The 20,843-nt window shown below is 46.9% G+C and overlaps 1 protein-coding gene across 1 annotated transcript in view; it reads right to left on the bottom strand.

Moving 5' to 3' along the window:
* NEK6 (NIMA-related kinase 6) overlaps nucleotides 1–19,106 on the bottom strand; it is a 27,237-nt gene extending 8,131 nt beyond the window's left edge. The window contains exons 1-6 of the mRNA XM_009085057.1: nucleotides 18,983–19,106; nucleotides 12,566–12,706; nucleotides 11,624–11,686; nucleotides 9,651–9,761; nucleotides 6,453–6,561; nucleotides 5,116–5,223 (exon numbers count right to left, since the gene is read on the bottom strand). Coding sequence (XP_009083305.1) covers nucleotides 5,116–5,223; nucleotides 6,453–6,561; nucleotides 9,651–9,761; nucleotides 11,624–11,686; nucleotides 12,566–12,706; nucleotides 18,983–19,075 — 625 coding nt within the window. The 5' untranslated portion in view covers nucleotides 19,076–19,106. The remainder of the gene's footprint in view (nucleotides 1–5,115; nucleotides 5,224–6,452; nucleotides 6,562–9,650; nucleotides 9,762–11,623; nucleotides 11,687–12,565; nucleotides 12,707–18,982) is intronic.
* Nucleotides 19,107–20,843: the final 1,737 nt, after the last annotated feature.

Here is a 20,843-nt window from a genome sequence, read left to right as displayed (position 1 = left end):
GAGAGCAGGGGCTGTGCACGGACACACACGAGAGCAGGAGCTGTGCACGGATACACACGAGAGCAGGAGCTGTGCACGGACACACACGAGAGCAGGAGCTGTGCACAGGCACACACGAGAGCAGGAGCTGTGCACACGGAGCTGGCAGGAAGAGCACCAGGGCCAGGCCTAAGTTTGCCCCCCTGAAGTCTCTGTGCTCGGGAGTGCTGTGCCAGGGCCCTTCAGCTCAGCTATTCCAGGTCACTGCATGGTCACCCTGCAGCTTGGGGCGTGGGGGGCAGGTTGGCACCACCACACTGCTGACTCTGTGGGGTCTCCCTGCACATTTACCTACCATTACTGGGGCCTTGTTAGCAAAGGCACAAACAAGCAGGTCCCTGCGTCTCCAAACCCAGGCATTAATTTTTAAATAACTGTCATGATAAAAGACTGACAAGCCCAATTCTCTTTACGGCCTGTCCAGCATTACGTGGGAATCTCCCGTAATGAGCATCTTCTGGAGAGCTGCACTAGGCTTCCAGGGCAATCAGTCAGGGCTCTGCATTGCATCCCATTAGTCAATTTGACAAGAACGGCCTAATCGGAGACTATTAATCAGAAACTTTCCCCAGCATTTGCCCTGCTGAAAACACTAACTGTGGTTCAGATTCAGCACTACTCACCAGGTGGTACAGTAATGCCTTTGAAGTTACAAAGGTCACAAAACCGTGGGGAAGATTATGGCTAAGTAAGCATCTTCCTGCTCTGTTCCTGAAAGTTGGAAAACTTGAGCACCAGCCAGTTCGGCCATGCCAGAGCTTTTCAGCACTGCCTGTGTGCAGCTCCAGCACTCCCATGGACCACAGCAGCCCTGGCTAGCTGCAACACTCCTAGGAGATGCTAATTATTCCCAGTCAGATTAGGAGCAGTCTCTTATCTCACCAGGAAAATACACAGGCAAAGGCAGCAAAGCGAGTCCAGAAATAAAAGTCCAACTCCCTTCCCCTCACATATCATCTGAATTCCAAACCCTAACTATGCAACTCCAGCACCCAAGGTGCACAGGGACCATTCTGGAGCAGAACTGCCACACCTGAGAACTGCATCACTCAACACAGCAAGTCCTTCCCTGCACAGGGAGGATCATGCTCACCCCTTTGGAAAAGGTTTTCCAGCTTGAACCAGAGGAGCACAACTGTTGTGACAGTGCCAGTGGGCAGGTGATCAGCACAGTCACACACAGGAGTGTTACCTTCCTCACAGTGTCTCTGTGCGAAACAGCTCGGCCAGGATTGATGCTTCCTGTGAAACTCAGCCCCAGCTCACGGGCAGGACCCAGAGAAATCTGACTCAAGCTTTTAGGAGGCTCCAGCAGAGTCTCATTCACGGGATCTGACCTTCCACAGATACATCTGGTGCAGCAGCAGCTCTTCCACACCTTCACACAGACTCACCAGACTGAAACCAGTGCAGAATATTTCCAGATATTTCAATAGGCTCTGCACGTTGGGGGTTTTAAATGCTAAAATAAAACAACATCTCTTGAAATTAATCTAACTCCATAAACACATTTAGGGGCAAAGCACAAGGAGCAGTGACAAGGAAACATTTTGTTCTCGCCCTCCCTGGCACCTTCCAGCTCATCTTTAACACCAATGGGAATGGTGACTCCACATCCATCACTTCCCTCTCACAGCAGGGAACAGTTCTGAACACGAGAGAACCCAACGAATTCTGACCTTTATGGTATCTTTGCAGTGTTCCCCATTTCAAACCAAGAGCTATCAGAGCACACAAGGCCCTCAGAGGGGTAAGGCTGATGAAAACATTGCGCCCTCCTGGATGCTCCACTCCTGTCAGAACCAACTTTGCAATAGTTTGCAATACTTGTGAGTTTTGAAACAGGCTCATTACAAATGAAAAAGGAAAAGAACTGTGCTCCAGCATCTGAGATTCCATCCATGAATAACAAAAACTGCCCAGTTTGTAAAATAATAGTTTGAGTCTTTGCACAACTACCAGCTCAGCTTTGACTCAGGACACACCACTGCATAGTCCAAACCAAGTTTTGGTTGGTTTGGGCTCGTGGGTTAGTTTGTTTTTCACATGTATGTAGTACAGTGTACCTGCAGCAATTCTGCATCTGCTATTTCCTCCACAAACACTGCACTACAGGCACAGGCCCAAACTTCTCCAAATGCACACAATATTGGCTGCTGCTGTTTCCAGCACATTCCTTGTGTCCACTTTTCCTTCCCAAGCACTCTGAGCCCTGGGGTTTTGTTTCACATGGCAAACTGGCTTGGCAAGCCAGAGAAAGAAAGAGGAACAAAATAGTCCATTTATTAAAGAGCTCTGCAGTTCCTCCCTGTTCACCCTCACATCTGAGCAGAACCAGAAGGAACGTGTAACACCCCACGTATTCCAATCCATGGCTATTGGCATGTTCTGCACTGGGAAGCTTTGACTTATGTGCATCCCCCAAAAGGAAAATCTGCTCCGAGTATATTCCTGTCCAAGAATAAATAATAAATCATCTGCTCCAAAACAAGACTAGTCTGTGTAGAATTGGTTTCTTTTGGTTTTTTTTTTTGCTTGGGTTTTTTCCTCGTTTCTTTAAAACATAAAGCCAGTCAGAACTTTGGATAATGCCAAGTTTATTTGGCTAAAAATGGGCATTATTCCAGTTCTCAATAAAGTTATCCATTCCAATATTAATGGAAATTCTCTGTACTAATTACAGCTCCTATTAAAACAAAATCTACCAGCTTATTGCTAAGTTTCCAGAGTCTAAAATTAGGGAAGGAAGGATCATGCTGTAACAGGTAGTGGTAATATTCACCTTTGCTACACCCACTACCTATAAAACATGTGAATTTGCTGGTAGACCTTGTGCAGGAAGAGCTCTCCCCTACGGAAAAGCATCTCCTGGTGCAGGAAGAGCTCTCCCCTATGGAAAAGCATCTCCTGCCTTCCCTCAAAGTCAGGCAGGGAGAAGGAAAGCGACAGTCGATGTGGCATCCTGTGAACTGCCCAGACCCTGCAGCCCCAGCTGGTTCCTGCTGCCTCTCCCAGCACTGTCCTGGCACTCACGGGGCTGGAGGTGCCCACGTGTCCCCTCTGGCAGTGCTGCCGTGGAGGTTCTCAGGGGCAGAGCTCTCCCTGCCCCAGGTCACCCCCTGCTCCCACCAGGCCGTGCCTGCATCCTGCTCGGAGCGAGGCTTTCGCTGCATCTCACGTGCTGTGTACAGGCAAATCTTCCATTTTTCTTTCATTACCCCGGCATGTACTGTCACTTAATTTTTATGTATGCAATCCTCCCTGACAAATATGATCTGCTGCCTGGTAATTCATCTGACGTTCGTTCTGCTCCTCGCCCTAATTACGGCTCCGTTGCCACGGCGGGCGCTGCCGAGCCCGGCGCTACACCTGTCAGGAGGGTCGGCACTGCTAATGCCCTTTCATGCCAGGCTGATGCAGCAGACACAACCGAAGGAAAAAATGAGATGAATATATTTGCATAAGCTGCACATGGAATTCATGGGTCAGCAGCCAGAGAAATGATGGGCGAGGGCGGTTGCCAGGGCAACGCGGCACAGGGGAAGTGGCCGGCGTGGCAGCCTGGCCTGGTGGGTACCCCACACCAGAGTGGGGTGCTCAGCACTCCCAGACCTAAACAAATGTCTTCATTAAACCAAACCCAGGATCAGTCGCTTTTCTGATGCTACAAACCTGCATCTCTGGCAAATCACCAAAAACAGGGGAAGAAGCTTCAAGTCTGCCTAACTTTGATTGCTAAAACATTCCTCTTCCCTTGGGTCCAAGACCCACTGGAAGTGGTGGCATGTCCATCCCTCCCACAACGTGTCTCCAGTCTCACTCCCTGCCCTCCCTCAGCATCCTGCACGTCTCTCACCTGTCTCCAGGACACAGGGATGTGAGGAAGGGCAAGGCTCGTGCACAGGGGGCTGAGCTCTCCCTGCTGGAGCTCTCTGGATTCAGAGCAGCCCTGGCAAAGGTCACCCCTTGGCTCACGTGTGCTGCCACCTCCCAGCCCCAATTTATTCTTATTAACGTAATAACGGCAGCAGTCAAACTAGGTAAGATCATATAATTAGACATGATCATATTTGGGCCTGTTCAGATGATGTGATTGCAACTTTGTGCGAAGAGGATTTATCTTCATATACCCTAGGAAAGCTTTTGATGCAAAGGGAAATCTGAAATCTCCTGGTCTGTGAAAGCAAACGGCAGAAATGCCTCCTGGATTTTAAGCACACCCAAACAAGGCAGGTCTCTCCTCCCCTGAGCACTGGGAAGTCCCAGTGCTGCTGGTCAGTGGTGTCAGTGAGGGCTGTGTGCAGCCAGGAAGGAATTCAGCAAGACTCACACTCAGCATGGGGAATTGCACAAACACAGATAGTGAAACAAACCTTGTTTGTTCCAAAATCAGCTGAGAGAGCTAAATGTGAAAGAGCTTAAATACTGCACCAAAAGCCAAAGTCCCTTCCCTGCTGTAACACAGAAGCACCTTTGGGACTCAAAAACTTCAGACCCAACAATAAAAATGGAGAATTAGGTTAGAGACACATTGTGAAACACTTTATACTGTAAGACTTAGACAATGAACTGTATATAACATACAATTATCATCTGTAGTACTGGAATTAATGCTGGTGGTAAAAATAAGGAAGGCAACCTTGAGATATGTGGAAGACATGAAGAGAACTTGGATCTTTAAAGCCTAAGCTGAATTTGGAGTGAAGTCCCTGTCAGGAATGGACGACCCACCTGGTCTGGAGAGCTCACCCACACCAGCACAGCTGTAAGGGTGGTGGTGTGACACAACTCCAGCAGGCACAGGGCACACAAACAGAATGTTTGGAGTGGAAATGCTGCGTTTGCTATGAATCACACACTTACCAGGCCAGACCTCCCAGAAAAAAACAACAAGTGGAGCTTTAAAACAGAAGACACTTATTCATTCATATGAAGAGTATTTAAAACACACAGCACTGAAATACAACCCCCATGCCCTGAATCACACCTGTGTCACTGTCAGAGGACAGACACCTCTTCTTCTGAACACCAGAGCTGACAAAGCATGGCAGAGCTTCCTTAACAAGTGCCACTTACCTAAGGAATGTGCTGCAGTGGTTTTAGAACTGAAAAACCGGCCCAGTCCAAGATCTCCCAGCTTCACCACCCCCGTGGCTGTTATGAACACGTTGGCTGGTTTTATGTCTGCAAGAAGAAAAAGGTAGAAGGTCAAAGCCACAAAAGGTTATGTGGTTCTAACACTGCAATAGAAGCATTGCCTGGAGCACTCGCTGTACAAAGGGGCTCGAGCAGAACCACATTCCTGTACAGCTTTGATAGGCTGAATCTTCCAAGGCTTCAAGCTCTGCACAGACACAAAAATCAGAGTGTACTTCCCAGCACACAAGAAATACCAATGAGGAAGAATGTAGGAAACAGCTCAACAGAACAGACGCAAGCTCTAACTGTGGGGAATCAAAGATACATGCCCAGTTCTACCGGGAAGCGATCGCATTCCGCGGGAGCCTGGACTGCCCACGACCATCCCCACAGGCAGAGGCCAATTACTGCTCCACATACCCAGAACCTCTGGGCTGTGGACAGCCCAGTTGCTCCATGGAGTGCAAAATCCAGCAGAACCCCAGAGCCCCAGGCAGTCAGGTCAGAGCTGAGGGAGAGAGTTCTTCCCTCCCAGCAGAGCAGACTCTGCACGAGGCTCCACATTTCAGCCACCAATTACAGACCTAATTCAGGTAGAGCTGATAAACTGCATTAAGGGATGCACAGAGGAGCAAAAATTATACCACGCTGCTGGAAGAACTAGTGAGAACTCACTCCTTCAAAAGAGCCAGGAAATAACAAGCAGTGATTGGTGTATTTTGGGGTATTTGCATACCCTGAGCCCAGTCCTTCACCGAGCTCTGCGCTGACATGGAGAGCAGCAGCGCGATTTTTGGACAGAGCTCAGACTTATGGGGAGTTCTAAGAGGAGAGATTCAAAACTAATTAATGAAAATCGAGAGCAGGTTATGAGAGTGGGACAGAGCTGTATTAATATTTCAGCAAAGCCTGCAAGACAGGAAAACTCTTCCCAACTCTCTAAGGTCACAGCTAATATAATGAAGACTCTTTCTTGGAGTTCACTGTATCCAGGAGTCTCAGCATTTTATTTCTGACACTTTTCTAATGGCAAGTTTGACACTTCTACTTAATATCAGTGTCTGGAATACAAAGCAGCTCATCTTCCTAACACCACACTCCCTGGGCCTGAACCCTTTCCCAGTGAGGCAGACAGAAGGAGAGATCGATCTTGCAGGCTGCAGCTCTCCAAACATGCATTGGCTGAACATCAGCATAATTGTTTTTGAATGTAGGCGCTGACTAATTGGAACATTATATTATTATTCAGTGAAAAGAGACTGAATTAATGTTACCTCTGTGCATCACCCTGCGGGAGTGCATGTGTTCCACTGCACTGCATAACTGCACAAAATATTTCCACACTGTCCTTTCCGGGATTAACCGTTTCTGCTTTTTAAAATACTGTGGGAGGAAATAAATAAAAGATCAGTGAGAAAGCAACACATTTGACTCGCTCCTGGAATTGTGTCAGTAATCAGCTGCAGGTTGCTCATGTCTTCCAGATCTGCAGCTGCAGGACTTGACTTCTGGTTAGCCTTTCGCTCCTCCTCCCTGTATGGGAACTTCAATGCAGTTCACTAATTAACAACTATTATGAAAAATACGCTCAAATAGGTTTGACATTTTTCAATGGACACAATTATGATTAGCATTAATCTCCTTAATTACCTTGCAAAACATATTTAATGCCTCAAAACAACAAATGTCCCAAATATTTTGCCTTAAGAAACAAAGGACCATTAAAAAAACCCTTGTAAACATTCATTATTGCATTGTCTATTCACCAGGACAAGGAAATCTGCTTCCCTCTTTTAGCCATGGCCAGAGCATCAATAAAGTATCTGGGCTCCTCCTGTGATCAGGTAGAATAAAATATTCCATTTCATGCATAATAGGAATAAGAAATGAACTGCACTCTAGCGAGACAGGAAGACACAGCTGATCAGGAGACACAGATCTGCCAAAGGGCTGTTCTGTGTGTGCTCAGGCAGTGCCCAGCACGGCCCAGTCCAGCTCTGAGGGACCTCTGGGTGCCCAAGAGCTCCCAAAACAACGGGAAGCACTGTGCACACGACATGGAATGCAGCCTGGTGCGGGCCCTTGGAATACCAAAGTCTTCCTCAGCTTGTCACAGGACTAACGAAGCAGCTGCACGCTCCAGTGAAGGACAAACACTCCAGACCTGCAGCTACTCTCTCTCCTTGCCAGAGGTACACCAGAGCCCTGCACATCACAGGCACAGAGATCCCTGTGTCCCAGCATCCCAACCCTGCATGGCTTTGGGTGCTGCTCCTGCCTTCTCACTGCTCCACACTGTGCTGGACCGTGAGCCAGCTTCTCGCCCAGGGCGTTAGCAAAACACTCCTGTAACACACTGCCAGGGGTTTCAGGTTGATCCCCCTGCTCTGCACAGGAGATGTCAATGGCTAACGACTCCGGAGCGCTGTACACCCTCCTGGCACTACAGCTGCACTGCTCTGCGTCAGACTCACCAGAATTCCCATCTGCAGCCAGAATAAAGGAAGGGAACTCTGCTGCCCCTGCCTGCATCTCGTGCTTCCCCTCCCAGCTCTGACATCTGAGGTCCCTTGTCACGTTTTCCATTTCATGTGAAATGCTGTTACTGGTTCGTGTTTGACTCGAGCAATGGCAAATTTCCTTTTGCAGATCAGCTGCGAAGGGGCACGACCGTGCAATTCCCCAGGCAGCAAAGCTGACAGATTGCAACAGTCTCAGCCCAAAACTTGAGCGAGAGCACAGAGGAATTACAGAGGGTGAGGGAGGAAGTGTTATATACACAATAAAAGTATTTAATTCTCATTAAAGCACTTAAGAGTGGATATGCAAGAGCACAAGTGATAATTTTCCAAATGTCATGTCCAATAAGGTTCGCCTGACATTTACAAGGAAGTCCCAACTCTCCAGTGGGTTTTCCTGCAGCTCTACATCCCTCATAAATAATGCAGGCACGAGGGCGTGACAGAGACAGACCCTGGATTTATTGCCCTCACACCTCCAGTGCTGGTCCTGCTGTTCCAGCACTGCCAGAACCCAAACCCTCACGTGAGCCTCAGCTCCCTGGGGAGGGTGAGGGTGGCACGGAGGGGCTGGAGGCAAACCCACTGCTGCACAGGGATGCTCTTCTTCCCTCTTGGCTTTAGGGTTTGGTAGCTTTTTAGCTCTGTTTTCTACCTCTCAGATTTGTACCAATAGAAAAACGTCACTTATGTGACCTTGAGAAAAGCCCAAGTGAATCTTTTCATGCCTGAAACACAGACAGGAGCACAGAGCAGCCAGGGGATGCCAGCACACAGCACTGGGCACAGCAGCAAACCTACAGCCTTTGGAAACTGCAACTCCTATTAGAGTGACACACAAAGTCATTTCAAAACACCAAACACCCAACCCTGAGAGACAAGCGAGCGTATTTACCAGTGGAGGATGTTCTAAACTAAAACCTGCACATGACATAAAAGATGGAAATATTTTAAATCATGAAATCTTATGATTCTGTAGGTAAAACTTCTTATAAGGCAAGATTTAAAAATCAAGCAAAACTCCTGCCCAGTCCTGGATGGTCACACAGGGCCCTGACTCCTGCTCTCACTACTGAGGGCTGTGGAATGAGGCTGGAATTCTGGGGCTCTCCCCAGGAACTCTCTGCCAACTGCCTGCTCCCAGCTCACTCGCCCAGGGGGAGTTCTCCTGTGAGACAGAGCAGATTTTCCTGGATACTGTAAATTTAGCCATTGACTATGGACTAAGTGGATAACTTGTTTGACAGCCTTTGGCCTAGTGCCTCATAGCTCTGCTGGCAAAGCAAACAAATCTGTTAATAAGATATTTTAACTGTGACAACAAGGAGGAGGAGAACTTTCCAAACATTCATTTATGATAATTATGGAATAATGATGGAAAAAAACAGGTAAAACATGGAGAGAAGGTTGAGAGTGCTAACAAACATGATATAACACATCTGTTCTCACAAGGGATGTACGTCTAAAGATTAACATGTCAAAGAAAATATAAAAGCAGGTGGTAACAGCTTAACTAAAGCTGGTTTGCAGCAATACAAGTATTCCTAAGAGCAACATAAAAGAAGAACAAGTACTTGAAACATTTTCTCAAACCCAAATCCCCATTGCAAGGAAAGTCAATACACTTCCTTGAATGTTCAGAGTGGCAGACAGGCAGTGTGAGGAGTGAATCCAGCAGTAATTAAGTGTCCCCATCAATCACAGGCTGAGTAAATCAACCTTGCAAATAACACTCAAGTCCCACCAAGTCACCCAGACACTCCTCCCCTCTGAGGCAGTGACCCCATGGCATAGCCTGAGGTGTTGAGTGCCCCCAGACCTGTGGCTGAGGCTGGAACCACCCAGTGGGTGTGCAAAACTATGAGAGGAGAAGGAAAGCGCTGCTGGCACAGCTGTGCTCACCCCAACACCTTGTGAGAGTCTGTGGCACCTCCAGGCCCCACACGTCCTTACCTTAATCATCTGAGAGAGATCTCCAGCGTCAGCCAACTCCAGGACAATGTTGAGCTCATTGTCTTCAATAAAGGAATCCAAATACTTAATTATATTGGGGTGGTTCAGTTGCTGCAGACAGAGACACAAGAACACAGAGCTGTAGTGATGAGACCTCCAAGATACCTGCACAGCAGTTCCCAACAGACACAACCACAAACTGCTCCGAGTCACTATAGACACAAATCCTGTGAGGGATATCATTCCTCACCAGCACAGCATGATAAAAGTGTCTTGATTAAAGAGCAATTCAACCCAAAGAGTGTGAAACAGCCTTTTCTACTGTGAACTTGCAGAACAGTTCAGAGCAATGTCCTGAATGAAGCCTTGGTAAGCAGGAACTGGGTTTTTTCTCCCTCATTACACATAAACAAACCCTCAGATGCTGATTACACTATACCTTGAGCTCCTTGCCCCAAAAATAAAATGAAATCACAACTTTGACAGAGGAAATAATGCACAAATCAGTTTGTTTATGCTGTCATCTTCACTAATTCCTTTCTGCATTTCAGTGTAGCAAAGTCTTAGATTCACAACTTCTTACAAAATTACATCTCCTCAGATTGTTACCTCTTCTTTACAGGACTAAATTACAAAATGGGCTCAACAAATTAACGTTTCTGGGTTAGTATTTTATGTCTGGATTTCCTAAAGTGGAAAACTGCAACTGCTGAGGGGATAATGCAGCACCTTGAGATCTCTACTGCTCTTATTTCTCTCCCTTGCTCATTTGGCTTTAGATTCTCTTTCTCTTGTGCTCTTAGAAATGCAGCAAATTGAGAGGGGCTGGGAAAGGCTGGGGAGCTGCAGCTCACAGGTTGCTGCTGCCCTGTATGAGGAGCTTCACACAGCTCTCAGCCACAACTACACTGGCAGCAAGGGACAGTTCTGCCTGGCTTTGGTTGCACTTCACTTAGGAAGTGAAAAGTACTTTATCTTTTACTATAATGGCACTAAAAATGCTGAAATTAAAACTGCTGAAGTGATTCATTTGAGAAAAGCACACTCATGTCACTGTTGTGAAGCAGAACACACACCATGCTGACCGTCCAGAGCCAGTGTGGGTGTTTTATCTCCAGTTCCCTCTGATTCCTCTGCAAGTTTATGACACGTTCCAGAACCAGAGCTCAAGACAAAACTCTAGCTTACCCAGAACCCAAAGACACCACAAACCCTCTTTTTGCCTGTTAATGTTGTTTTTCTCCACGACCGTTGAGCCACTGACCAGTTCCCCGTCCCTGTGCTTACCCTGTGTCCTTCCCCACACTCTGCCACGCTCAGGCTTTGTCTGAGCTGTGTGAATACAAACTGACAATTCAGACAGGACTACCTAACACAACATTTGCAGGATTAATACTTTCAGAATCAAAACTGACTAGCTCAACCGAAATTTTAACCTTCTACAATCTGTTGCATTTACTCGAAATAGGTATTTAAAGTGCAACACACACATTTCCCAGCAACATTTTAAAATAAATTGCCCAGACATAAAAAGTCACTAGTTGCTTTAATCACTTAAACACTCTCTGGTTTCAGAGCCTTTATCTAAACAACCATTTTTCATGTGGGATATTTATACACATACACACAACATGTACATGCAAAACTGCTTTCTCCTCTAGGCAGCTCATTAATTAAAGTGACAAACAAATCAAAACACATAAAGGGCAGAATTTACATGTCTCTCACAGAGAAGTACTTGTGGGGCTTTTTAATGACAGAGAATTTTAAAAGATTCCTTGGACTATAGGCAGAAAACTCAATAAAATTAGGCTCTAAGACCAAACTCTTGTGTCACATTGGCATTCTAGCTGCAAAAGAAAGCAGTTTTAAGATCACTGTGTGAGCTTTTTCAGCTTTATTTGCCAACCTGGAAACAATGCTTTTCTCAAAAGAAAATAAAATATGGAAAAAGCCATTATAAAAATTCTCACCTTCAAGAGGTCAATCTCCTTAATGCAATCCTGCCTGGCCTTGGCATCCATCATTTCAAAGATCTTCAAAGACAAGAACACAGAAGATAAAAATGAGACAACAAACAAAGTACTTTAACAAGCAGTTGGTCTTTCCTCCCCCAGTTTGTATATCCTCTGCTGTAATGAGTATTCACACAATCCTCAGATCAAAGAAAGATCAATGTTTTCTGTATTTTGAAACCACTAACAGGCACTGGGTGAGGTGATTTCAGGACCTGTAGGCAACGTTCTGAGCAGCACAGAAAATAGAGATACAGTTTGTGAATTTGTTGTCATGATTCTCATTGCTTTAGTTACTACTAATTTCATGTAGTAAACAAATACAACATGTTGACTTCTCTTTTAAACACAGCTTGCACTGATTGCTCTGCAGTACCTAACAGTAACACTGAGCATTAATACTCCTCCTGTGATACTCAGGGGAAGTCACTAGAAACAAGGACCTAAAGGATCTGTTGAGGGACGAAAGGCAGATTGCTCCAAACACAATGCTGTTCTGAACACTGCCCAGTACTTTCAGCCAAGTGCAAGAAATCTACACTACTGGCAACTAAGTTCTTCAGAAACTCTTCCCAGACTCCTCCAGGAGCTCAGGCACTGTCCCTTTCATGCTCTGTGCCTCACAACTCTGCTGTGTGAGGACATCAGCCATGGGCCTCCTTCTGCCACATGTTCAGTTAGAACTTCACAAACCCTTTTGCAAAATAAAAACTGAAATTTAAACCAAACACAAAATTGCACAGCCATATGACACCAATTCAGACCCAGAAACCCACTCGGAGCTGCTGAGGGGCGAAGCCCAACGCAGTGCAGAGTTACTTGACTCAGCCTGATCTGTGCTGACCCTCGAGACATTCCCAATCTCCTCTGAACACTGAGGCTTGGAACCGAAACGCTCACCTGGACTTTCTTTAGTGCCACAGGTTTTCTGTCCAGCAGACAAGTTGCTCTGTAAACCTCACTGAATTGGCCTCGTCCGATCTTCTTCTCTATCTGGAAGTCAGCCAAGGTGCAGCGGTAGGGGAAAGACGTCAGGTGTCTCTGTGAGGCAAAGGGAACCACCAAGGTGTGAGGACAGGCCATGAAACACCCTCAGCTCTCGGGGCTGGGGCAAGAATTCAACCTGGGCTGAGCAGGCTACAGCCCAACCACAGCAGCACTCACTCCTCGGAGATGGATCAGGAGCACAGGCTGAGGGAAGCTAAATGGCTTTCCTAGGAAGGGAATTAAAGTCTTGCCTTCCGTGTAAGTAACTAATTAGTCCCAAACTGCTGTATCCCTCGTTACACAGCCTCTCATCAACTCTGCCTGCCTGTGTCACCTGGGAGAAGCTGATCCTCCTGCTGAGCAGTCCCAGGTAAACACCCAGCCAGGCAGGTAGACACAGCGGAACGAGGAGTGTGTACTCCACGGACTGGGAATTGCTCCCCAGAGCCACTCTGCTCCCTTCCCTAATTAGCATGACTGCCAAACAATGTTTCAAAAAGGAATTATGAAAATTAATTACTCCAACTTACCACACATGCCAAGTAGAATATTTTCAAGCTTCTGCATCTTGAGCTGTTTCAGAGTTTGCCTGGCAAACCACAAGAAGAGAAGTCCCCAGCACTGGGGGTGGGGAAGAGCTTCCCAGGGATGAGCCACCACCTACAGCTCAACACTGGGCAGACAATCCCAGCATTGGTGTCCCAGGAGAGCTGCATGTTTTTAGGAGGTAACTAACTGTTGCTACCACTGTCATTTCCTCACACAGGGCAAGGAGCTGGAATTAGGATTTAAAATGCAGGTAAAGCCTTCAGTCCAACACCTTTTGCAGCACCACTCACAAGCCACTGTGAGGGTCTCATTGTGCCTCTTTATTTTTATGAGTAAAAGTCTGGACCTCTGTTTCCTCTGCAACAGAAATAAAACTGACTCCTCTTCAACAAACGAGAGTAGCCACCAGGCACTTGAGAGAGCCTCCAGATTTCAAGGGGTGTGTGCTGCTCTGAGCTGCAATCACATTTGGCAGAGGTTTAGTGAGCAAAGCTGAAGGCAAGTCACACAGAGAGAGGAAGATGATTTCATCAAGTGCTTCCTGCAAACAGCTCAGGGAGTGTTTCCCTTTGAGATCGCTTTACTCTCCCCTGCACTCTGGACTAAGCTACCTGCAATTGGCTGCAGCCAGTCTGGGTTGGCTCTCAGAGCCTGTGCTGTGCTCAAAGTTACACTGCATTTACAGAAAAAAAAAACCAACAAAACAAAACAAAGCCTCGGGATTCCTCTCTCTAGTCTGGCAGTGCACACTACCCAGTGAACGGGGAGCATCCCTCCACTGATGAGGGAAAAGGTATCCTGTGGGGCACCAGACAAGGAGCAGAACATCGAGGTCACACTGCTTTGCTGTTTTACATTCATTCTCCTCTAAGTTACTAAAGCATCAGCAGAGTAAGGCAACCTGGGCTAAAAGCAGACAAACAAATCCTCCAAGTCATCAGCCCCTGCAGCCTTCTCAGTGTAAACTCGTTGCAATCTCTCTCTGCAGGGATCTGACAAATGGTAACACTCATCAATACACAGCCCAGGAGGGTGGGAACACTCAGCTCATTACAGGCAGCACAACAAAACGTCAGTTCACCTGCATTTTGTGTGTGACAAAACCAGCAGAAAGTCTGAACACCAGGACTTGTCCCATGTCCTGGCACTGACCACAAACATCTCCACTTCCCAACCCATTTACTATGAGCCACTAGGCAAGTTAACTGATCTGCAGAGACAAATCCCTTTGCTCAGCCACAACGAGGGTGTCAGTGCATAAAACTACAAACCACTTTTCCCTAACTGAACACTAGAATCACACATCCCCTTCACCGTGTCCATGTGCCTCCTGAGCTGTTCTCAGGCAGTAAGGAAGTCTGAGCAAACAATTTCTATCTTGCAGTTACCACTCACGACAGAGGCAGCACGTCTAAAACCATTTTATGAGGCCCCCACCCCTGAGCTTTCTTTTCCAGACAGAAATCCACACCGAGATCTAGGACAGCATCCACTTGCCCTTCATAAATCATTAACGTGTGTGTTTAAACCAAGAGTGTTGAAGTGCAAATTAATATTTTAAGCAAGGGCCGAGAAATATCTACCAACTTCTGAACCTGCAAATATAAACGAATGTTGGGCAAGTGACAGGAGTGAGTGTCCCGACCACTTCCCCTGGAGAGCACAGCGAGGCTGCAGCACTGGAGGTCCCACTGGGCAAGGACTGGACACCTCAGCTGATGTGTTCTGGCATCCTCCAGGACTACAGCTGCACATTTACATATGCAATGACCTAGATTTGCATTTGCTATCACAACCTATCAGACCTAATTAAAGTAATGGAGCTTTCAGAGAGCCTGGGAGATGTTTGATTACAGCACAAACCAGAAAGCATCCTCAGGTTAGACCAAACCATGCCAGGAGTCCTTACTGATCACAGGCCACTTCCCCACAGGTTTGTGCAAACTGAACTTTCTCTCACGCTTTGCTGTACTTAAATGTGAGCAGGAAACTCTGCTAAATGCTGTTACAAGGAATTTAGTTACAAAAAAAAACATCTGCCTTCTCCGAATACCATCCCTAAAGTCACTTATTTCATTACTTTGGACCAGGGACCTCCATTGTTTTCAAGTCCTGCTACAATTAACCACTACAATTCCTCACAAAGCTGCCAGGGAACCAACACCTATTCATTCCAACAACCCACAATCTTTGCTTCTGCAAATCCCAGAGTTTTCATGTACAGACAGAAATTGTGTGCAAAAATCAGACACCACCTTCAAACATGCCCATCAAAAACACATTTTCCCATTTTCAGGACAGATCCAGGCTCAGGTTTGTGTGAGCACAGTAAAATCAAGCCCTGACACTGCAGATCACGTGTTGAGGTCAACGATGGAGCTTGAATTCATGAAAAAAAATGGAGAAAAGGGGAGAAAAAAAAACCAACCAAAAAGAGCTCCAAGCACTGGACACTATGAACATTGGGCTGTTTGCACACTGCTGTTCCCAGGGTACAGTCTGGGAAGAGCCTGCTTTGAGACAAAGGCTGTTCTCTTCATCTACACAATGAAGTCTCATTCTTCTCCTCCTCCACCAAAAAAATAAAAAAGCCAAAGATTAAAGTCAATTAATTCCTCGTTCGAATAAAGAGCCCATTCATTTTGAAGAAGAAATGCAGAGATTATTCCAAGAACAAGCTCTTCTGGACAACATCTCTGGCATACATGTGCCCTGGGAGACAGAACTGCTGGTGCCAGAGCACAGATTCCAGAGCTGGTACAAACAGGCAGTGGCAGCCCCTGCACAGCACTTCAGGGAGACGTTTGCCAAGACTTTGAGCTTCAGATTTTGAGGTGTTACAAGGTTTTCTGCAAACCAGAATTCGTGAGCTTCATAACACTGAAAAAACACCTTGCAGACACCTGAACAGACGTGTGAAAGGGCAGAACAAAGGCTCCTCAGAGTCTCCACATCCCAGGTGACAAAGCAGACCAGGCAAACAGACCAGGCAGGACTAGGGAAGCTCCTTGCTCTGTACTTGGTCCTGGTGACAGGATGCAGTTTCCCCTCACCAGTTTCCCATTTGGGGGATGATGTCTGTAGCAGTGCATGGCAAACCAAGCCTGAATGGGCTGAAAAAGGGGAACGTTCCCTGCTAATTGCACAACACAAACCTAGAGTGCTAATATGCTAACGACGCTAACGCCAGTTGTTCAGTGCCCTGGGAATAGGCAGAGTCAGCAGTTTGTGCAGACAGGTCGGAGCAGCTAGAGCATGGGGAACACACCTGGAGACACATCGGGTAACCAACGGTTAAAGTCAGGCCCTGCAACCTCCAGCCCCAGTGAACGCAGCTCTCCTGCAGAGCCATGAAGTGAAAGGCTCTTCAGAAGAGTGAAAACATACTCGCCCAATTAATTTTCTGAAATCTCATTAAAAAATTTAGCCCGACTAAGTCATACACTTCTGACCTGAATTTTAATTATCTTGCGCTGGGTATAAGGTTCTCTCTGATACTTGCAATGCATCATTAGTTTTAAAGGAATGGTTTCCTGCCTTCCAGAGTGCATCCCTCATCTGAGTGACAGTTACTGTACCCAGCTCACCTTCCCAAGGCTGCAGCGAGCGAGTTCAGCCCCTCCAGGAGGACACACACACAGATAAATGATTTACTACCCACTCAGTACCTCAAACCCTTTCAGTAAGCCCCAACCAAACAGTCACCTCCACTGCCTGAAAGGAACTTTGCATATACTGGGGCTGAAATTCCAGGGTGAATTTATGAGGGCACATTAGAACAGATTGATTAAAGAAAGAACGTCTAAGCTCACAAGATGCGAGGAAACTTTTAAAATATGGATTATCCTTCAAACAGGTAGCCGAGTAATTATTGAAGAATACATCAGGTTTTTCCATTTGCAGCTTCAAAACTAGGCTACACAGTCATAAAACATCCTCCACCTGAGCTGCCTCCTGGAATGCAAAGTTTGCTTCAATTTCAAAGTTTTACCCTACCTATCAGCAGAATGAGGAGGTAAGAAAGAAACACCAAAACAGCAGAACGAGGTGACATTCACAAAGAAATTAGAGTTAACATAACTTAAGCACTTAGAAACTGTAAGTTGGGATGTCTTTGCTGCCTAGTGACTCACACCTTGAACCTGCCTTGGCTTTGCAGACCAGAAGGAAACCACCGTGAACAGCTCTGCTAAGCCTGGGTATATAAAGGGATGTTTAAAAGTGAGTTACTGTGTTTATTTAGCAAGAAAACTAAGTGAAAAATTACAGCTACGTATTTTTATATCACAGATTTACTCCTAAATAGCTTTTATTGCTTACTGCTATAAACACTAAGTAATCTGGAGATTAACTGACACTTTCACTCTCGAACATTACTAGAAACATTCTCTCTTGCTGACAACTTCACTGGGGCAATGCAGGGCATTTCCTCCCACTCTGTGCCTGACTGTATGCATTTGTTATTCAGCTTTGCAATGTTATTTTGACAGCAAACCCAAAGAAAGTCTTCCTGCAATTCCCACCCCACACGAGCTCCCTCTCGGAGCAGCTAACAGAGCCTTACATTAACACAACTGGGGACTGGAGGTTTCACTGAACAATGACCATCCAGTGAAATGAGCCCACTCAGCATCAGCATCACAGCAGAACACAGATTATTAACTACTAATTACACTTAACTATGTCATTACAAATTCTAGCATGTGCTCCAAGATGCCATGAACGTATCTGCTGCGCAGGAACACTTCCTAATCTTGTTCATGAAATAATTACAGGGGCACTATCCTGCCAAATGAGGCAGTAATTAACCCTAATTGCTCAAAATGCAACTGGCTAATTCTAGGAGATTAATCAAGGGGATTCAATTATTATTAAATGACTTAATATGACAAATTGCTGCATTAGGAGAGGGGCTTTGCTCCACACCACGGAGCGTTCCCGCGGCGCCGTGAGGACACATTCCTCACTCCACCCTGTCCTGGGTGCCCACAGAGCCATCCCAGTGCCCACTGCTTGCTCAGAGAACCTGGAGCACCACTGCACTAACACCCACAGCCCCTTCCCACGGCAGGCTCACACCACAGGCACAGTGCTCTTCCTTCTAGCAGCAATTCCACCATGCTTTTTGTTTACTCCTTGAAATAAGGTGTAGGTAAACTGAATTGCTCTGAGGGACAGACACACACTGCAAGAAGCAGCCAGAACTCCCAACGTGCATGTTCCATGACTACACAGAATGCAGGTCAACCCTGGGGTTAGCCCTTGTGCAGACAGGCAGGGAGAGAGAGATGAGCTGCTCCAGTGCAGCTCTGTAACAGTGCAGACAAAACACGCTGTGGGATGGATTTCCCAGACCCACGGAGCCCCCACAGTCCCACGCAGGATGAACTCTTATATTTGGTAATTACCTCTTCAGCATTTATCATTAAACTATAAAAGGAGATAAAATACATTTATTCACTTACACAATCATCTGCTTTACTTTGGCCTGTTCTTCAAAGACTCAAAGACAAAGGAAAGCCAACACAGTGCCTGTTTGCATGAGATGATTAAAAAACTTGCTTTAAGCAAAGTTCAAACTATTTCCTTTTTCTCTTGTTATCATCAAAAACTGTTTTCAGGAAGCTCTGGCTGGCAGAGTCCCAAACTGAATATCCCCTAAAACTGCTGCAAGCACCAGAAACACAAGAGAGGGGGAAAAAAAGGCTATATGCTAAGCAATCTACTTTTACAAAAGGAAGGGAACACAGAAGGAGAAAGACCAGACATACACACACTTACCTGAGGATCATGCTGGAATTCCTGCCCTGGCAGCTTGCACAGAGGGTTGTTCTGGTCCCCTAGATGATGTGGATGGTTGTGCTGCCCTTCCATGGTATCATACCAAGCTCTGCCTTACAGTTCTGCTGGAGGTAAGAGAGGAGAGAGACGTGTCATCACTGTCAGCCAGTGCTGAAACGGAAAAACTCTTCCTAGGGGTGTGCCTACAAGTGGTTGTAGGAGCCAACAAGGAGCGATTCCTCCCCCTTCTTCCCTCTTACTCACAGCCCTTGCAGCCAGAGCCCCAGGAACACGGGGGTCAGAGCCAGAGCCCCAGGAGCTCGGGGGTCAGAGCTGGCGCAGGACCAGCGCTGCCTGCACACCACGGGATGCAGCCACAGGGCAGTCTCCCCCCCCCCGGGGATCCCCAATACCACTGGGACTGTTTCACAACAAGCAGAAATGGGTTTGTTCGGTCAGTGGTTAGTAACTACTACAGACACTGCTTCTGTCAGCTCTGACAGTGGCTACTGTCACTGCCCCTCGCACCACCAGGACCCAATGGGCCCCAGTGCTCTTGGACACTTGGAGGACAGCTCCTCGGCAGCGACTGAAGCCTAATGGTGACAAGGGAAGACTCAGTGACCAACACAAGCATTTGCAGGAACTTGTTTCCAGAGTTTTGGCAAGTATTTGCTCAGTGGAGGAACACAACCTGACCTCAGCAGAGTATTAATAGTGCATGCCTGGCACTTGGGCAATGACTAACTCTTAATTTAAAATACCGAGGTATTCTAAATATTTGTGGGAGTGGGGGAGAAAATATGATGCAGAAGAATTTCCGCAGCAAGGAGTGCTCAGTTCCTTTAGCAGTTGTCAGTGAAATAAGCCTTTGGCTCTGGCAGATCCCTCCCAATACCAACTCCTGCACCATGGGCACACACAGCACGAGGGACAGCAGAGAAAAGGTTCTTACTGTCGCTTGAGCAAACGAACTTTCACTCTAACAAACACTCACCAGACAAGAGTTGTGAGAGCTGCAGTTCCTGCTGCATATGAACAACAGAACACATGAGTTGCTCAATAAAAACAGTTTTTCCCAGTTGGTACCATGAAACTCTAGTGGGAGGAGAATCACTGTAGATTTGTTAGTAACCTGGTGAATACTTAAATAAAACTATGTCTCTTAACAGCAACATTAAAGTGTCCTACGCAATTCCTACCTATGTTTCACTGCTGGAAATATTTTATTATTCCAGATTTGGAATTGTTTCCTTGAAGGGAGAATGTACCACACATTCTCTCTCATCCAAGTCCACAGGCACAGAGCAAACCCTGGCAGGGACTGCAGGTCACAAACACCTGGCTGCCCACCACTGAGCTCCAGAGGGATTCACCAGCGTCACAGCTACAGCCCCGAGACCAAGGCACGTCCAGGCAATGCCACAGGTACCACCCATAGCCTAGCACTGATCACACAGTGTCTCCACTGTGCCCTCCCTCTGGGAAGGACTAAAGCTCAAAGCAGGATCACCTGACCATACACAGGTCTGGGACAGTGCTGAGAGACTGCAGCTGCCCTAAGGAGACTCAGGGTACAGCTCCTCCCTGCGAGGGCCAAGGGCAGGCAGCTCCCAGCCCAGGAGAGCACACCTGCCACGAGTGCATGGGAGTGTGTCAGGGGCAGGACCTGGGCCCAGGCACTGCAGCTGGAAGAGAAGGCTGCGCAAGAAGGAAATAGCAGCTTTGAAAAGAGATCCAAGAGATCCAGCAGAGCTCACATGACACCTACGGGACAGCGTGTCCTACCCCAGGCTGTCAGCTGGGCTATTCTGAGCTGCTGGCAAGCACAGGGATAGGTAGGCTGGATGGGGGATCCCCA

This window comes from Acanthisitta chloris, unplaced genomic scaffold (assembly GCF_000695815.1).
Source record: "Acanthisitta chloris isolate BGI_N310 unplaced genomic scaffold, ASM69581v1 scaffold36741, whole genome shotgun sequence".
Lineage (NCBI taxonomy): Eukaryota > Metazoa > Chordata > Aves > Passeriformes > Acanthisittidae > Acanthisitta > Acanthisitta chloris.
The sequence above is the reverse complement of the archived record's forward strand: the minus strand, read 5'-3'. Positions and strand labels throughout refer to the sequence as shown.